This window comes from Epinephelus fuscoguttatus, linkage group LG24 (assembly GCF_011397635.1).
Source record: "Epinephelus fuscoguttatus linkage group LG24, E.fuscoguttatus.final_Chr_v1".
Classification (NCBI taxonomy): Eukaryota; Metazoa; Chordata; class Actinopteri; order Perciformes; family Serranidae; genus Epinephelus; species Epinephelus fuscoguttatus.
The window spans coordinates 20851293-20868149 of record NC_064775.1 but is presented as its reverse complement, the minus strand read 5'-3'; the positions used below and the strand labels follow the sequence as shown (position 1 = coordinate 20868149).

The 16857-nt window shown below is 42.1% G+C and overlaps 1 protein-coding gene across 2 annotated transcripts in view; it reads left to right on the top strand.

Annotated features, from left to right (window-relative positions):
* Positions 1 to 16857, top strand: part of LOC125884972 (neural cell adhesion molecule 2-like) — a 521830-nt gene that overhangs the window by 312556 nt on the left and 192417 nt on the right. For both annotated transcript variants that reach the window (XM_049570309.1, XM_049570308.1), the window contains exon 2: positions 14454 to 14528. In XM_049570309.1, coding sequence (XP_049426266.1) covers positions 14454 to 14528 — 75 coding nt within the window. The remainder of the gene's footprint in view (positions 1 to 14453; positions 14529 to 16857) is intronic.

Sequence of the window (16857 nt, the reverse complement as noted above, 5' to 3'; positions counted from 1 at the left end):
ATCAGCATGAGACATGGCCAGTCGCCATTATTGTTTGACGGCACCTGATGGCGTCACGGAGAAATGTGCAGGACAACAACAAAAGTTAGTAGGGCGGATGGTAATGGTGGTGGATGGATCCAACAACCACAGACCGACCAAATGCTTTCGTTGCATAAACCCAATCAAAAAAGATTAATTAATGTTGTTGTACTGTATCAGCTTAGTGCACTTATTTTGATAGAGACTGTATGCAAACCGTACATTTCCTGTGAAAGCAGAAGTGTATTTTGAAAAACAGTCAGTGCATGTAACAGGCAGAACTTGACACACCATCCCAGAACATCAACAATCAACCCACCCAAGGCACCTTGCATCTGGTATTTTGACATGGAAAGTCCATGACCAAACGTCGATATGTGATGAGGTCTGAGTGAGAATGTGTTGGTTTCAAAGAAATGGTCTCACTACAGTTAAATAGCTGCTGTAGGGGCTAACATCATCACACATGAATAAAATTGGGCTCATTAAACCACAAGAGTCTCAGCTTCCCAGTCATACCCAGTTTATGCAGTTGCAAGACTGTTCACAGATGCCAGTATGCAGAAATATTCAAACAAAATTATACTGCTTGCTAAAAACGGTGTGTTTTTGCTTCAGACTGCATGGGAACTAGTATCAAGTCAGCATATCTGTAAAGGGGGACTGGTGGGTACCACTAGAACCCATTTCCATTCAGATATCTTGAGGTGGGAGGTCAAGGGACCCCTTTGAAAATAGCCATGACCGTTTTCCCCTTGCCAAAATTTAACTTTGGAACATTAATAAAACCCTGCTTCCAGAACAGTAAGCATGGCATGGTTTGTAATTTTGGTCTTTCCTATGATACCATTATCATCACTTTGAAAAACAGTAGTGTCATCTGGGAGTGCTGGCATTCGCACAAAGTGGAAAGGCTTATTGCTTTAGGGTTAGGGTTAGAGTTAGTTGGTTGCTTCTACATTTCAGAAAGACCAAGGATCTCCAATTTTTGCCCATCACTGATCGAAGGTCATTATCTAGCCATTTTAACCTCTTTTTAGTGTAATATTTATCAAAAATATCACCAAAATATCATCATTTTGACAATCTTAATACAAATACAACTTAGACCTGTGCCTTCATTGTACCTTTAACTCTCTGCAGTACATCGAGATTAAAAGGTGTTTCAACTATAAATATAAAAAAATATATAGAGATTTTTTGTTTCAAATTCAATGGTGATAAATGATGAGCTGTATTTAGAGGTTTTGATCACAGAAGCTGACAACAGAGAGTTGAAGGCACCTCTGATTGCAAAGACTGCCGTTGCCAGTAATGATTTGGTCTTAAACATGTATTGGTCCACAGAAACAAGTAGCACAACAGATTCAGTGAGTCATTCAACATGTAACAGGTAGCGTAACTAACCATTTCACACACATTTCAGACACATCTGAGGGGACTTTGATGAACTTCGGTGCAGTCGTATTTTGAAATGAACTTCTCCCTCAGGCTCATTTCATTAATTTACTGAGTGGCCCAAGGGCTGTGTGCATAATTTCTCCAATCGGCTGATATGATGAGCCACAAATGCCAAAATGTAAAAAGTACGAACCAAACCTGCAGATTTATAACAAAGCCTGCAAAGTTTGCATATTGAGTACTCTCTATCACCACTGGCCTTGTTAATGTTTTTTTTCTATCTGCAAAGAGAAAGAGAGCATAACATTATCATTTAGCCACCTGCTAGATAAGATCAAGTTGCATTTTCTTTTTCATTAGCAAAAATATTTCACAGCTGTCGGCAAAATAACATCTGGGTATTTGCATGTTGCTGCGCATGTGTGCGTGCATGACTGGAGTTTTATGGTTTTGGAATATACATAGAGAGAGAGGTCCATCACGGCCACCGGAGCCTGAGGCATAAGAGGCTTAAGGAAGGAGACATAAATCGCAAAGCAGTTGGTGAGCGAAAAGCAGAGATAGAGGGAAGGTGTGCGGGAGAGAGGGAAGATAATAGGTAGCTGTGGGTTGTGCCTGAGACTCTACACGTGGCCTGATACTGTATGTCGGCACGATTGGATATGGTTGGCTGAGTAAAACCAGCGCTCTCCTCTCCTCTTCCCTCCTCTCCTCTCCTCTCCAGACTGAAAACAGGCTTGTTATGCTGCCAGACAGATATATAGGGCTGGGGACACAGGGAGCCAGATTGGCAAACATGCAGGTATGCTTCGACGAACCATAGGAGAAGTTGGCAATAACTAATTCACAGGAGCTTTCTTGACTATGCAGAATCAAACATCCTGATACTGTAATATCAAGCAACAACTCTGTACTTGCACTCACAGCTTTCTGCCTGCACCGGAGGAAATGAACGTGAAAAGAATTTTGAAACATTGTCTGTTGCTATGAAACATAATTCACTCCTAACTTTCCCCAAATATTATTTAGTTTCTTGCCTCATAGGGTCGTTGCATCTCTTTCTCTTTCTGGTTTACATCGGGATGGAATAAACTCAATTTCCCAGCATTCAGTACTCCCCATAAAGGCCCAAAGGTAGAACTGCAATGATTAATCAATTAGTTGTTAATTATTGAATTAATTGCCAATTTGATCATTGATTAATGGGTCTGAGTAATTTTTTGGGAAAAATAAAGTCAAATTCTGTGACTCCAGGGGCCGGTTGCACAACACACCTTAGGGTGAGATTTTCCTCAAAGCCCAGGGGCTGTATTCACAACACTCTCAGAGAGCTCCTGACTTAGCCTAATTTTTTTTTTTAGTAAGGAGTCCAAACTTAGGAATGATTTAGGGAAGTTCTCAGAGCAACTCTGAGCAAAGAAGAGACAGAGACTTTTACCTTAGTGAGGAGGTGCGGTTGACCCTGTTGCTAGGTATGATGTATTCTTTTAACAGATGTGATTGGATGTCACAGATATGCCCTTTTGTGAGCCTGCAAGGTGTGGACACCCACTGGAAATGAAGTGAAAGTGTTGTCATTGTTAGTGTGATCTCTGCTGTGGGAAGGTTGAGAGAGACCCAAGCCATCACTGCTGCACTGTTGCATTTTCCAGTTCTTTTAAATATCTTACCATTGTAATAATTTTATTTCTGGCATTATTGCATTGGGCTGGAAATTGGTGCGTATCCCTAATGACATCAACCACACATATTATTCCTGTACAATTTAATTTGTAGCATTTCATTTGCTCATTGTCATCCAGCATTTGGAGAATATTTCTCTGACTTTTTTATGTTTCCACCATTTTCTCCTCTCCTTAAGAAACTCCCTCTTTTATCTTTACAATGACCTAGTCTTACCTTTAAGGGAAAATTCTAAGAAAATGTCACAATTCTAAGAATTTTCTCAGAATTTCATCACTAGGAGCAACTCTTAGCACTAGGAAGCTGTGTGAATACGGCCCCTGGTTAAGGTTGCACAAAACACCCTTAAGGCTCCTCCTTAAGGTTTTCTTAAAATGTTCACTTAAGTATTTATGGTTTCTCCTTGTCTTGGTCTCATACTTAAGGAATGCCTGGACTGTTGCACAAAAAGACCTTAGCAACCAAAGCAAGGTAAAAAATATAATAAACTTAAGGGACATCTGACTCTGTCTTAACTGCAACATGATCAAGTCCATGATGATAAATGGAAAAAAACAAAACAAAAAAAAACTAACACACCCCAAGAAGAGCGTTCTGCGACCAGGAGATCTCAGTGGATATGCTTTTGATCATTCACTTTAAATTTGTAAGAAGAAATTGCAACAAAAACAAATTCAGTCAATCTTTTGTGTTTTCTTGTACTTGGGGATCAAATTTGCTTTGTAGGATGTGCTTTCTATGGTTGTATACCCCCAGAGGTATAATCCTTTCCTCCTCTGACCAATATGGTTTTCTTGTCTTCTTTTCTTCTGACATTTTTTCACTATCTAACTAAAAGCTAGCTTTGTGAGACAGTAACAGGCATCACAAGTGTGAGTCCAAGCAAACAAACAGTCTTTATGGCAACTTTGACAGCTGTAAAATCTCTTTCAGTGCAGTAAGTACATTTTTCCTTAAAGGAGCTATATGTAAGAAATCTAAAGCAAATAGTCGTAAAATCATCCTCATATGTCACAGAGACTAAGGAATAATGTTCATATAACATACTGATCTCACCAACAACAATAGTATGGCCAGAATATTCGCATTTAAAAAAATATTTTATGGTCCGCAAATCATGTTTATGTTTTGAATTTGTGTTTTGGCCTGTTGCACCACCCACTGCCGTCTACCAGTCACACAGTCAGTAGAGTCTCAGCATCAGTTACAGTTACGACTGAGCTACAGCAGCACGGCAAGCAGCATTAGCAGTGTCCTGGTACATAGCATTAGCAGCTGGCTTCTCCTCAGCTGTATCCTGGCAGCAGCGTTAGCAGTGTCCCGGTACATAGCATTAGCAGCCGGCTCCTCCTCAGCTGTATCCAGGCAGCAGCGTTAGCAGTGTCCCGGTACATAGCATTAGCAGCCGGCTCCTCCTCAGCTGTATCCAGGCAGCAGCGTTAGCAGTGTCCCGGTACATAGCATTAGCAGCCGGCTCCTCCTCAGCTGTATCCCGGCAGCAGCGTTAGCAGTGTCCCAGTACATAGCATTAGCAGCCGGCTCCTCCTCAGCTGTATCCAGGCAGCAGCGTTAGCAGTGTCCCGGTACATAGCATTAGCAGCCGGCTCCTCCTCAGCTGTATCCCGGCAGCAGTGTTAGCAGTGTCCCGGTACATAGCATTAGCAGCCGGCTTCTCCTCAGCTGTATCCCGGTAGCAATGAAAATAACCCTGAAGGGTTTTTCTGTTACTTTGGAGGGACAGGGGTTTTTTAATGCTTGTTTACATAAAAATTGAAACTGGAATAACGATTCAGCAGCTAATAGAAGTTATTAATTTCATTATTTAATCATTCATTTAAAATTACAAGTGGCACTGGTACAGTGTTGGAATGTAGTTCGCTACATGTAGTTCAATTACTAGTTACTAGTAAAGGGTGGTGAAATAACTACATTCGAATCTCAGTAGCTTTTTTAGTAGTCAACCACTTATGGTCATGTAGTTTATGTAGTTAATTACAAACTACATATTCATAGTTCTCTTATTACGTTTTTTGCCATAACACATGGCAAAGTGCTACAGCTCATTGAGCATGGTTGTCATTGTCAGTACTGACAATGACCTGCTATTTGACCGTAATAACCTCTGTTTTGCAACCAAGATGTCTGCGAGTGAATGCTATGAATTTCCTTAGAGGTCTAGCATTGTCCCGATTCCAACTATCCTCTTCTTAAAAAACATCGTGGTGCTGCTTAGGTAATGACAGGCCTGCCCTAGACCCTAGCTCAGATCTTGTAACAATATGAGATTCCAGACTCAGATTGGTAGCATTTCCCGTAATGTGGTTTAGATACAGTTGAATCATTGTGTGTAGAACTCATAGACTGTAAAAAATTATGGATGTAGCCAGCATGACGTCACCCATGGGTTTGTGGACTCCCGTTTTGAAGCCTTGAGTTTGGCATTTCTGCTGTAGAATTTAGCAGCGCACTCTTACAGGAAGCGAACATCACCAGCCTTTAGGGTGAAAGTCTGTGGTTGTTGGAGGTCACTGACCACGTGCCATTTTTTGAGAACTTTGAGAACTGTCCAAAGAGTGTTATTGGCATTGGCATCACATGCAGAAGACACAAAAAAGCGTCAGTATTTGGCAACCTGGGATTGAGATCACTTAATCTGAATGCTTGTTTTTTTTTGCATCATCTTACCTTATTGTAGCAATGTCACTGTATTCCCAGATCTCAGCTCTTAACATGTGCAGAGGAGGTTTTGTGGCACAAGTGAGCTGCTTCGCATCTTCTTTAATCCACATTTTTCTAGGTTCCAAGGAAAGAATGTGACATCTGTTATACACATTGTGAGGCCTAAATAAATTTAAATGATGTCATTTGACATAACTATCATAACCAATAGAAATAATGACAACTACAAAAATAAACCTTCAATAAAGTGGTATTTTCCTTTAACAAAGAAATCCCTGACATGCAGTATCCCTCAGTGACTCGTGCCACTGCTCACCTGAGAGACTTTGCAGCTTTAAAGAATGCTGACTGCTTCGTGTTTTTGAAGCTAATTTCTTACTGGAAGTCGTTTTTTTTCTGCCATCGCTAACACCTTTGAAGAAATGCATAAGACACACAGGTTTGGGTGAATACAAAACACAGTAATTAGTATTTTATCTTCTTCCTTCGTTTGCTCTCACTCGACCCACTCTTTTACTTCTTGTCTTTGTCTCACTCTCTCTCTGTCTCCGTGGTTCAAGGGAAGAATTCCCTTCAACTCCTCCACAAAATCACAGACAATTAAAGCAGAGCATTTTTTGCCTAAGGGCCTATCTGCTCTGTGTGCTTAATACATTTACACACACACATACACACAGCCTCCCACCCACCCACAGCAAGAAAGAAATACAGTACACATACACCCCCACACACTCAAACATGTGCAAACACACAAAGGCACGTTCTCTGCGCTGCATTTTATTTGGCTATGGCTTTAATGGGACTTTTTATGGAGTACAGGATTACAAAATCACGCCACTTTCTCCTTGCCAGCTGATTGGACACTCTCCCCTCTGTCATTCAAACACTGGATTTAGCCTGATGCTAAATGCAACGGTACGTTTAGCTCGCTTTAGTCCGCTCCAGATTTAGTCACACTGACTTAGCTGCTGGCAAGTTTGGCACGACATTGTGCTAGGGCCAGATGTCGCTGAATCATGTCAGCGGGCCAGCTCAGTCAGCACCTCCTCTGCTATTGACCTCAGTGACCTCTATTTGAGGTCACTGGCATTGTTACAAGACATTTCAAACTGGTGACTTTTACAGAATGGAAGCAGCGTGTGGCAACTTTTAGAGTGTTGTAAAATTTGAACTTCAAATCCAAAAGTGATGTGACTTAATGTCAGGAAATTGCACAGTGTATGCCTTTCTTTTTGCAAGACTGCACAGTCAGTGATGTGGAATAACAAGACTCAAAACACAGGATTTGACATTTGAGACTTTACTGGCAAGAAAGCCAAAGAATTGGCACATCATGACAGGGGCGGACTGGGGCAAAAAACAGGCCCGGGAATTTAGTACCTGACTGGCCCAATCAGGGGCCGGGGCGGCGAGTGATGGCAGTGGATGGTGGCAGCGGATGATGGCGGTGGATGATGGCAGTGGATGATGGTGGTGGATGATGGCGGTGGAACAAATATGTTCACATATATGTGGGAGACAAAAAAATATACATGTAAACATTATTGAAGGGATAATGACACATCATTTAACCTGAGGCCTTGATTAGAACAAATATGTAATATTTTTAATGTTAGTTAAAATAGTTAGTCTGCAATAGTCGCTTAATAGTGTGAAGACTGGTGAACATGTAAGTCACACTAATAATGATCATATCATAATAATAAACATATCATATCACCTATGGTGCCTCAGATAAGCACAATTACATGTTCTTAAGTATATAATGAATAAGTACAGCTTAAGTTTTATAAACTGCAAATAATACACTTTAAGAACAACACATTAATACAGATTTCCCCTTCACAGTGCATGTAGACTGTCTCAGTTTCTATATTATCCAACAATACCCACACAAAAAGAATAAAACTGACATTCATTTTAATGCTGATGAATTAGCAAAGTAATATAGAGCAGAGCAGCATTTAGCTCACCAGCTTAAGGGAAATACACAAGAGATAATGTTAGATCAGATGTTCAGCTATTTTATTAGTTACTTAGCCGTGCTGATGTTGGCTAATGCCACTGAGCGCTGTTTGGCTCTAGTAACGTTACACAATAATGACATTTTGACAGCCAAACTAGCCTACATGCGTTGTGTTAAAAGTGACACACCCATGTGGGCCAATGTTGATTAGCCAGACACTAGAGAAACTGTAAACATTGGTTATCATATTAAAGGCCACCTAACCAATTTGGTTAGAGAAATGTCAGGTCATCTACATGTATTACGGCCTCTGGGGGTCATCAGACCCCAACCAATCAGGTATATCAGACATTATTACAGTATATTAGAGTTGTGTTTCTGACCACCTGGTGAACGTGAGTTCTGTATTCTTGTAGCTCTGTTTGGCTCTGCTATGCTGACCAAACATGCTATGTTTGCTGGTCTGGTGAAGAGTTTAAGCTGGGCTGGTTGATTTAAGTTGCTATTTGAGCAATTGAAAGTCCGTGTCCTCGGATGGTTTGTCATTTTCTTGTTTTGGCTTTGGTTCTCTTGTTGATATGACGTCATATAGACTATCACAATAACAGCGGCAACTTCTTTCCACCTCTATATTTGCATTATGGGTGCATTTAGGAATACTCACTCCAAGTGCACCCTGGCACAAACTGGACCATCCATAAATTCAGATTGCTGTTGGAATATCCAGAGCACCACACTCTTTCTTGGGAGACAGAGCAGCAGAGCACCAAACAGACTGAATGTGTGATAAACTTAACCTTTGCCAATGCGCCCAATATCCATTCAGGCAATAAAAAAACAATTTAAAAAATACTGTGATACAGTGCTGTATGTAATGGAAAAGAAAGAGTTGATTGTTGAGTCTTATTCCCAGGTGGTCAAATACAGATTCTGTGGGTTGTTGATTTGTTCCGACTACCAACCCAAAGCATCAATGATCAACAATCAGTAATCAACTATATCTTTCTCCAGAGTTACATACGGGTCCTCTAAGTGAATCGATTTTCATCCCAACCCTAGTAGTCTACGTTGTGTAGTTTTGGCAGAGCATTTGGCAGGAAACAGCTGCCTATTGCTGCTGAAAATGTTGTTAATGAGAGCAGTAAGAGTGAATTAAAACAGTAATGTTCATTCATTCATTCATCTTCTAACCGCTTCATCCTCTTGAGGGTCGCGGGGGGGCTGGAGCCTATCCCAGCTGACATCGGGCGAGAGGCAGGGTACACCCTGGACAGGTCGCCAGACTATTGCAGGGCTGACACATAGAGACAGACAACCATTCACGCTCACACTCACACCTACGGACAATTTAGAGTTACCAATTAACCTAGTCCCCAATCTGCATGTCTTTGGACTGTGGGAGGAAGCCGGAGTGCCCGGAGAGAACCCACGCTGACACGGGGAGAACATGCAAACTCCACACAGAAGGGCTCCCACGCCCAGGATCGAACCGGCAACCCTCTTGCTGTGAGGCGAGAGTGCTAACCACCACACCACCGTGCCGCCCAACAGTAATGTTGTGGACCTTAAATCAAAACAGTCAGTTACAAGATTTTAACCAGCAACTTTCTGGGTGGAGTCCTGCCTGTTTAACTTTTAGTTGCAATTTCATAATTGATGCTGGAATTATTCAGACCTCAGAGTTGTTAGGCGAGCTGATGAGCCATGTATGGTATAGATGGTCTCAGACACATTACAAATGGCAATCAATGGTTTTGTCCGTTGTCTTATTTTCCTTGTCTCCAACGCTTCTCGGAGGAGCTAATAATTGGGGCTGATAATTGCTACCAGGCTCATAACATATTGACCCGGGCTCTGTAATAGGCAGGTGTAATAAGCAGCTGAAAACATTCCATTTCTGAAAATGGATATAATTAGTATGTCTCTTTGTGTCCCCACAAGGCGAGACAGTGTTGAATAAACAAATTCTCCCGTGTCATATTTCCAATCCAGTCAGCATTCTCATTAAAATGCTGATGTATATTCGCTGTGGGGACTGCTGTGCATTTCAGCTTAAAAATGCCAGCTGAACGGTTATATTTTCCAGGTTGAACTTAATTATATGATTCACAACAATGACTCCGGCAGCACAGAAAAAGGCTCCAGCCCATTTTTCTTTTGCCTGCTGGGTTTTTGTGAGGAACTTATTACGTGATCAATCACATACAGCAAGAACTGACCGGGATCAATTAATAATTGAAAACCGTTAAACGACTTGAAGCACTGATAGGAATCTGCCTTAAGTCAGAGGCAGGCAGTGAGGAAGGGCACCAGGTTAAGTAGACATGATTAATCAACCCCTGAGTTGTGTTTACATTCATCTGAAACACTGCATGTGTGTGTGTATGTATGCAGACAGTAGCTGTATATACAGAGTATATAGTGTGTTGTGAGTGGCAAAGTTAAAGGAGCTGCATGCAACATTTGGGGCATTAATATAGCAACAAACCACTGTCTGCTATGTAAAGATATAGTGGAGTAAAGACGTCCTGAGAGAGAATGAATTCAAGCTACTTCTCTGTGTTTTAATCCCAAGCTGCTCTGTTCTTTGTTGTGGTTGATAGTCCAGCCCCGTATGCTTTTTAATGCATGTTAGTCCATGTGTGTATCCAAGTGGCTAGCTAACTGCTGCTGTTCCGCACTGCGCTCATACGGCAGTAAAGTGGGATTTATACTTGTATGAATGCTCTATGCAAAGCCTTCACTGTAGCCTATGCATGTTGCCTATGCCATTGTGAACACTTGTGCAGTGGTGTGTCCGTGTCACTCTGCAGTTACACCTTCAAAACACTAGTCTGCGGCAGGATTTCTGTCAAGTGCTGTAAAGTTTAGTTGATTCAAAGTTGACCCAAAACACACATTAAACATGGCTTAATAGAGACCATTCCAAGCATTGCCACTACGTGTAGTTACATCTCTGGGGATGTGCAGTAGTAGAAATCCCGCTTTACCACTGATAACCTCATCCCAACTCACAGAGGCAAAAAGCATTGTCACGGAAGTGTAACAGCTGAAATACATGGGGCACAGACGCGATGCATCACGTAGGCAGGGTTTTTTTACCTGCTTCACAGACTCCATCTTCGTAGCATGTGGTTGGACACCGGCCTCACTGTGCGCTTTTTGAGTTTTGCCAAGGGATAATACAATTGGTTATGCAGGCTTTGGAAGAGTAGGCAAAACTAACTAGTGCTGAATTAATGAACAGGTTCATTTTAACTACAGGATGGATTGATTTAATTGATTTATTTTAATAAGAAATGTAGAAACCGGTTGAAGGGTCCATAAAGATCCAACCCTCCAGTTCCACCCCGTGTCACCATCATCAATTGTCAGCACTTTCGCTGTTAGCACCATTGGCTGCCAGCAACCAGCTCATCCACCTCCATGTTGAGAGCTGTGTGGAGACAATCCCAATTCTTGATCATGAGCGGCGTTTCCACCAGGTCCTCAGGAAGTGCGCCAGGCTTTAAAGCCAATATTTGTAGGGGTCACCTGATGTCCTGCATCCCAGAAAGACCTTTTCCCATTGGCTCATGTGGCAAAAGAGATAAGTGTAAATCTGTGGATAATGTTTTTGAGCATCACAACCCCCATTAAATGACCCGTTTCACTGTGAGGGATTGATCCACTCGGTTTGATAACATATCAAAGTCAATTCAATAATTTTATCCCCATTCAAGTTTGCTGAGCACTATACTGAAGGTTAGCTGCGCAGCTGCTGTACGTCTCTAATGCGCTTGCTCTGTGGGCCGAACAGCACATAAGTAGTGCCGGTCATTCCCAGATAACCCAGGTAATTTCATACGCAGCAGCTGAACCATGTGCCTTCATGTGCCACTGAGCAACTCTCGAATGTTGAATGAATGAATGAGGCCCTGTGTTCAATGGTGTATCCAGGTCTCTTTATACATTTTTGGTCACACTTTTGCTATGGTACCCTTAGAACCTACCCTAATCGTAGCCCTGTTTAGCATTTTCACTCCAGACAGTACTCTTAAATGTAAGATAACATTTTTTAGTATTTCCTCTCACAGATGACGCAGAGGAACATATGCACCTCACTGATCAACCTAAAAACAGGCTTGCACGCTGAAATTTTCAGAACAAAAAAGAATAGGCTGGAGTGTTAAGTGCCTCTGTTGCAGTCGATGATATATATAGACAACGTGTCCTCATACGTTTTGCATGATATCTTACAAAAATGCATGCACAGTGGTTCGTATGTTGGTGAAGGTTCTCGTCATCCAGGTCGTGGTAATCATGGTAATCAGTTTCTTGAAGATATTTCACCTCTCTGAACTGAAGAAGGTGAGGTGAACCATCTTCAAGAAACTCAAGCAAGTCCAGTAGCCTACGATGTGTCACTTAGAAATGATTCGTAGGATATCACATGTCCTGCAAACAACGTTATGTAGTTAACATAAAGTTTTGCACTTAACGTAAAGTTATGGAGGTTAGGTTTAGGAAAAAACATGGTGACAACGTACCTGGAGTTCACTCAAGGTCTGGTTCTGAACACTGGTCTCCTGGGAGAAGTCCTGGGGCAAAGTCCTGGGTTTTGTGATCCATCCACCACCCTGACCTGCCCCCTTGCGAGACCACTTCCTGCTTTATTCTTTACTCCTGTCAGAGCATTGGTCATGTGATTACACCCTCCCAGATTATGTGGGTTATGCATGAATTACTGGAATATGTACCTATTTTGGTGCATTATTTTTCATAGGAAAACGTACAAACAGTGTATGGGAACAGTGATATTAAAAATAGCAGGTTTGCATATTGAGTCTGTCTGGAGCAAGACGAATCGACAAACTGCAGTGTTTCTGGCTTTACCTTTTAGTATCAGATCAGTGTGCTCGATACCTCAACAGAGGGGTGATGAAAAAACAGACAGAATGGAAGGATACACTGATTTCAAGTGCAGAAACAGTATACCATGGAAATGTGTGTGTATAGCACAGTGTACAATTTGTACAGCTACTGTTGTGCTTGGGACTGTACATCTATGCCATTTGATTTAAGAGCAAACGTGTATTGTACTATGTTTTTTTTATGTGTGTGGCTCTTTACTGTGTGTGTTGATCTCTGCTAATGACTGTTCAGTGCTATAACAGTCGAGTTACACAGCAGAAATGATCAAACACATTGATAAGGCAGTTCCTCAGCCTCATCATGTAGCCTCCTTGGATGAAGGCAGTGGTGCCCCTCTACTGCCACCTATAGGCAGCCTCAGTTCATGACAGATGGCTGTTAGTGATAATCTGCTGGAGAGCAGCTTTAGTGTGATGCTGCTGCTGCTGCTGCTGCTGCTGGCTGCAGCCACCTTCCCCCCCGAGAAGCCGCAGATAATCATTTCATCATTTCCTCAATTATTGACAGGCGCCCTGAGCTCCACTGTTAAGTTTCCAGCGTTGTATATAGAATTAACATCCATTAGAGTATTATACAGCATGTGTGTGTGTGAATATGAGTGTGTGTGTGTGGTTGGAGTTTGATCCTAACTAGACTTGCAGCTCTCAGGGCAGAGAATGAGGAGCAGAGATATGACAGGCTCATCAAATATCTCGCTTCACTCAGCGCCATGGCAGGACTACCGCCGCGTCGAGAGGCTCTGGCCTAAAAATGACCCTCTCCCCGCTGAGTTGCCAATCATTACTCATCACATTAGACAGCTAGTCGCGTTCTCAGCCCCGTCTTGCTGCACTGCCAGTCAAACACTCTTTTTTCTTTGTCTGATCCTCTTCTCTGCTACTACTCCTCTCCTGCTTTTGATAAATTCACGTCAGCCGTATCGAGGCACACTCTTATTCAGCTAAGTACCTTTCACTTCAGCCTTACAAAACTTGCACCGGAGCCCCTATTGTGTGGCGTTACAGTGGCGCTTACAATAGCCCAGCGCAGACAAACGGCCTTTGATTGTAGCTTGACTCTGCAAATTTTGTGGCACAAGCTGCAAGGTATTTGTGCATTTTTTCTCCCGGCCGTATTCCAGTGACATATCCAGTTTCTTTTTTTCTGTCTCTCAATTTCAAATCGAGGATGTAAAAGAAAATACAAGCAGTTATTTACTAATCTCTGCTATTTCTCCGCCTTTAAATTCCCATCCCACCATTGTTCACTGCATATACCATTGTCAAGAGTGATAACTGCAAATAGCATTACCTCAGGCTGAAAGGATCCCATTCATTGTGAAACTGACTGACAAGCTCATCACAAACCACCTAATAGAAGGTATCAAGCAAATCTGTCTCTTTGTGAGGAGAAATGGCTCCGCTGTTCTGTTGAACAGTAACTTTGAAGGCAGTTAAAGTTTGGATAAAAATATATAAATTCTTCTTTTCAGTCGGGACAATGCATCTGATGCTTGCAATAGCTGTGGTTATTTCTTAGAAGCTTGTACTCCACACGCTGCTGTTCTTGTAAACGCAGAATATGGCGACAAATGATAGAAAATGGTCCTCAGAAAGTATAAAAATCTGGTACAAAGAAGGAAATGAGCCTCAATGCTAAAGAAGCTGTCAGTTTTTGACAGCAATTTTGTGTTATTATGTCGCTCCAGTCTGCAAAATGATGAAAATCCTCTGTTTTGTATTCTAACTAATCCATTTCCCTCTGTTTTTTCCTCTTTCTTTCTCTGTCCCCCTTTTGTTTTCTATTATAGCCGCACTGCAGGTGTCCATATCGTTGAACAAAGTGGAGTTAAGTGTCGGAGAGTCCAAGTTCTTCATCTGCACAGGTACAAACGCCACACACTGTTGTTTCTATATGTTGTATGTGACTGTTGGCAGGTCAGGGATGCAGCGGGGGGTCTCACATCACTGCTTGTGAAGTCCGTTTGTTGTTTGTATGACAGCGAGCACAACACAGTCCATGCCGTCCATATGGTGAGTGACTCTTTGACCCAGTGGTGACTGGATCCACACACCCGCTCATCCCGTCCCTCATCCTCATTGTCCTCTCTGAACGGTATATCAACACTCAGCCATAACAGAGAACCTGATGCCGGTGCCAGCTGCACGGTAGGGTGGCAACACACTCTGGCAGGCCCCGGCCCGCCTCCTGCTGGCTGCCTCTTCTCTCCTGCCAACCCACTCAGCGTGGAGCTAACAGCCAAGGGAGTGGAGACACACTGGGAGGAGCATCGAGGGTTTGGAGGTCTAGCGTGTGCTGAGAAGGACAGAATGAAGGGAGGGGGGCTTGGAAAAATAGTAGTGAATGGAACCAAACTGGCAGGAATTGAAAGCTTTTATTGTGAAAGAGCTAGAATGACAGAACTGAGAAGAATGGAAAAGGCTTTGAGGCAAAAGAGTGTTGGAGGTGGGAGATAAATAGCCACCATCCACCACAAAAATGCGTGGGAGGAACTGTCTGTGTCACTTTTTTTTTTGCCCTTTTTCACCACGGGCAGTCACAATTTTTTACCATATTCACATGCCGAACTGCCAACTGGAGTGGGCTGAGAAGAAGGGCAGAACAGTCATAGGCAAAAAGCAAAATCCCAGTGAAACCGAAGTGAGGCTGCAAACAAAAAAAAACTGTCTTTTAAAGTGACTTCTTGGCTTTAAGTCGGCAAGTCCCGCTGTATGAATCAGGCCCACATAAATATGGATCGGAGGAAAGAAAGGAACAGAAGGCACAGAAAAGGCAATTATATTGCATGTTGATTCACGGGTTCAGGGAGAGGAAAAGGTAGAACGGAGAGGTGAATGTGTTGCTCTTGAGAAAAAAGAACCTGGGTGAAATCAATTCACTTGTTCGATACAAATCTTTCTTGTTTCAAAAGTTTGCCGGAAAGAAATTGGCAGCAGGGTAAAATGATTGAACACCTCATTTCTTCCAAGAGAGCACAACTTTTTTTTTTTTTCTTAAGGATTGTTCAAACAGTTGTTTCAGGTCAAAATTATGTCAAACGTAGGTCAACATAGCAGCCTGGAGGAAGAAGCATTGTATCACATCCTCCATTTAAGTTATTTTTCAATGTATCATCCTTTTCTGCTCCCAGATCTTTATACTTCCAACTATTTTGACTCAAAAGGCCTTTTCACTTTGCTTTAATTAAACCCTCTTCATTTTTATCTGTGCTCTTACATAGTCATGATTAAATATGCAAAAGTCATATTTAAAGTTTGGAAGAACAAAAAACATCCTTGGGTATTATTAAGTAAGAATTTAACATGTAAAAGCTCAGCTAATCTGCTGCGTGGATGTGATTTGATCAGACAAAAACACAAATACAGAAATCTCTTGATTGAAATAAGCAAAACTTGACATTGAACTGACCATTTTCTGGGAGGAATCAGCTCCTTTAGTGCTGTGTCTAACTTGTGTAAAGGCAGCAACATAAAGTTTGAGTCAGATAAGCAAGGACTTTAAGAGCAGGCGGCCCTTTAATGAGGGCCCAGGACACATTAGTGTACAGACTACCCCCAGATGTGGTCTTAGTGATCGGATCTCAAGATTCATTGAGGATGCATTTGGTGCAGTCACACCTGTACATAAAGCAACCTGGTTTCACTCTAAAGTCGTTGAATATAGGCGCTTGGTTAGTGACTTCCGGTGTCAGAAACCAAGACAAAAAGACATTCTTTCCAACACATTCTCACTCCAAACTTGTCACATATTGACATTTGGGCATGGACTTTTCATGTCATGATATGACATGAAAGATAAACCGGGTGTGTTGCTTGTTGACGTTTTGAGATGTCATGTCAAGTCTTGTTTCAAAATACACTTCTATTTTCAAAGGAAATGTACAGTTTACATACAGTGTCTCTCAAAATAAACACACTATGTCAGTACAGCACCACAGATTGAAGGTTTTTTTCCTTCAACAAGTGGCACATGGTTGAGTTTAGGAAAAAACAACAGGGTTTAGATTTCCTGAGTGAAGGTCAGTGTTTGCTCGACCACCTTAACTTTTGTTCTTGTCCCACCACGTTTCCATCTTTCCGTTTCCCTAAGAGGCGACCATCATGCTGACATTAAAGGACGTCAATGTCTTTGACAACTTTGGAGTGAGACCGGGTCGTCCTTTAATGTTGGCACGATATGCAGTGGGTAATGCA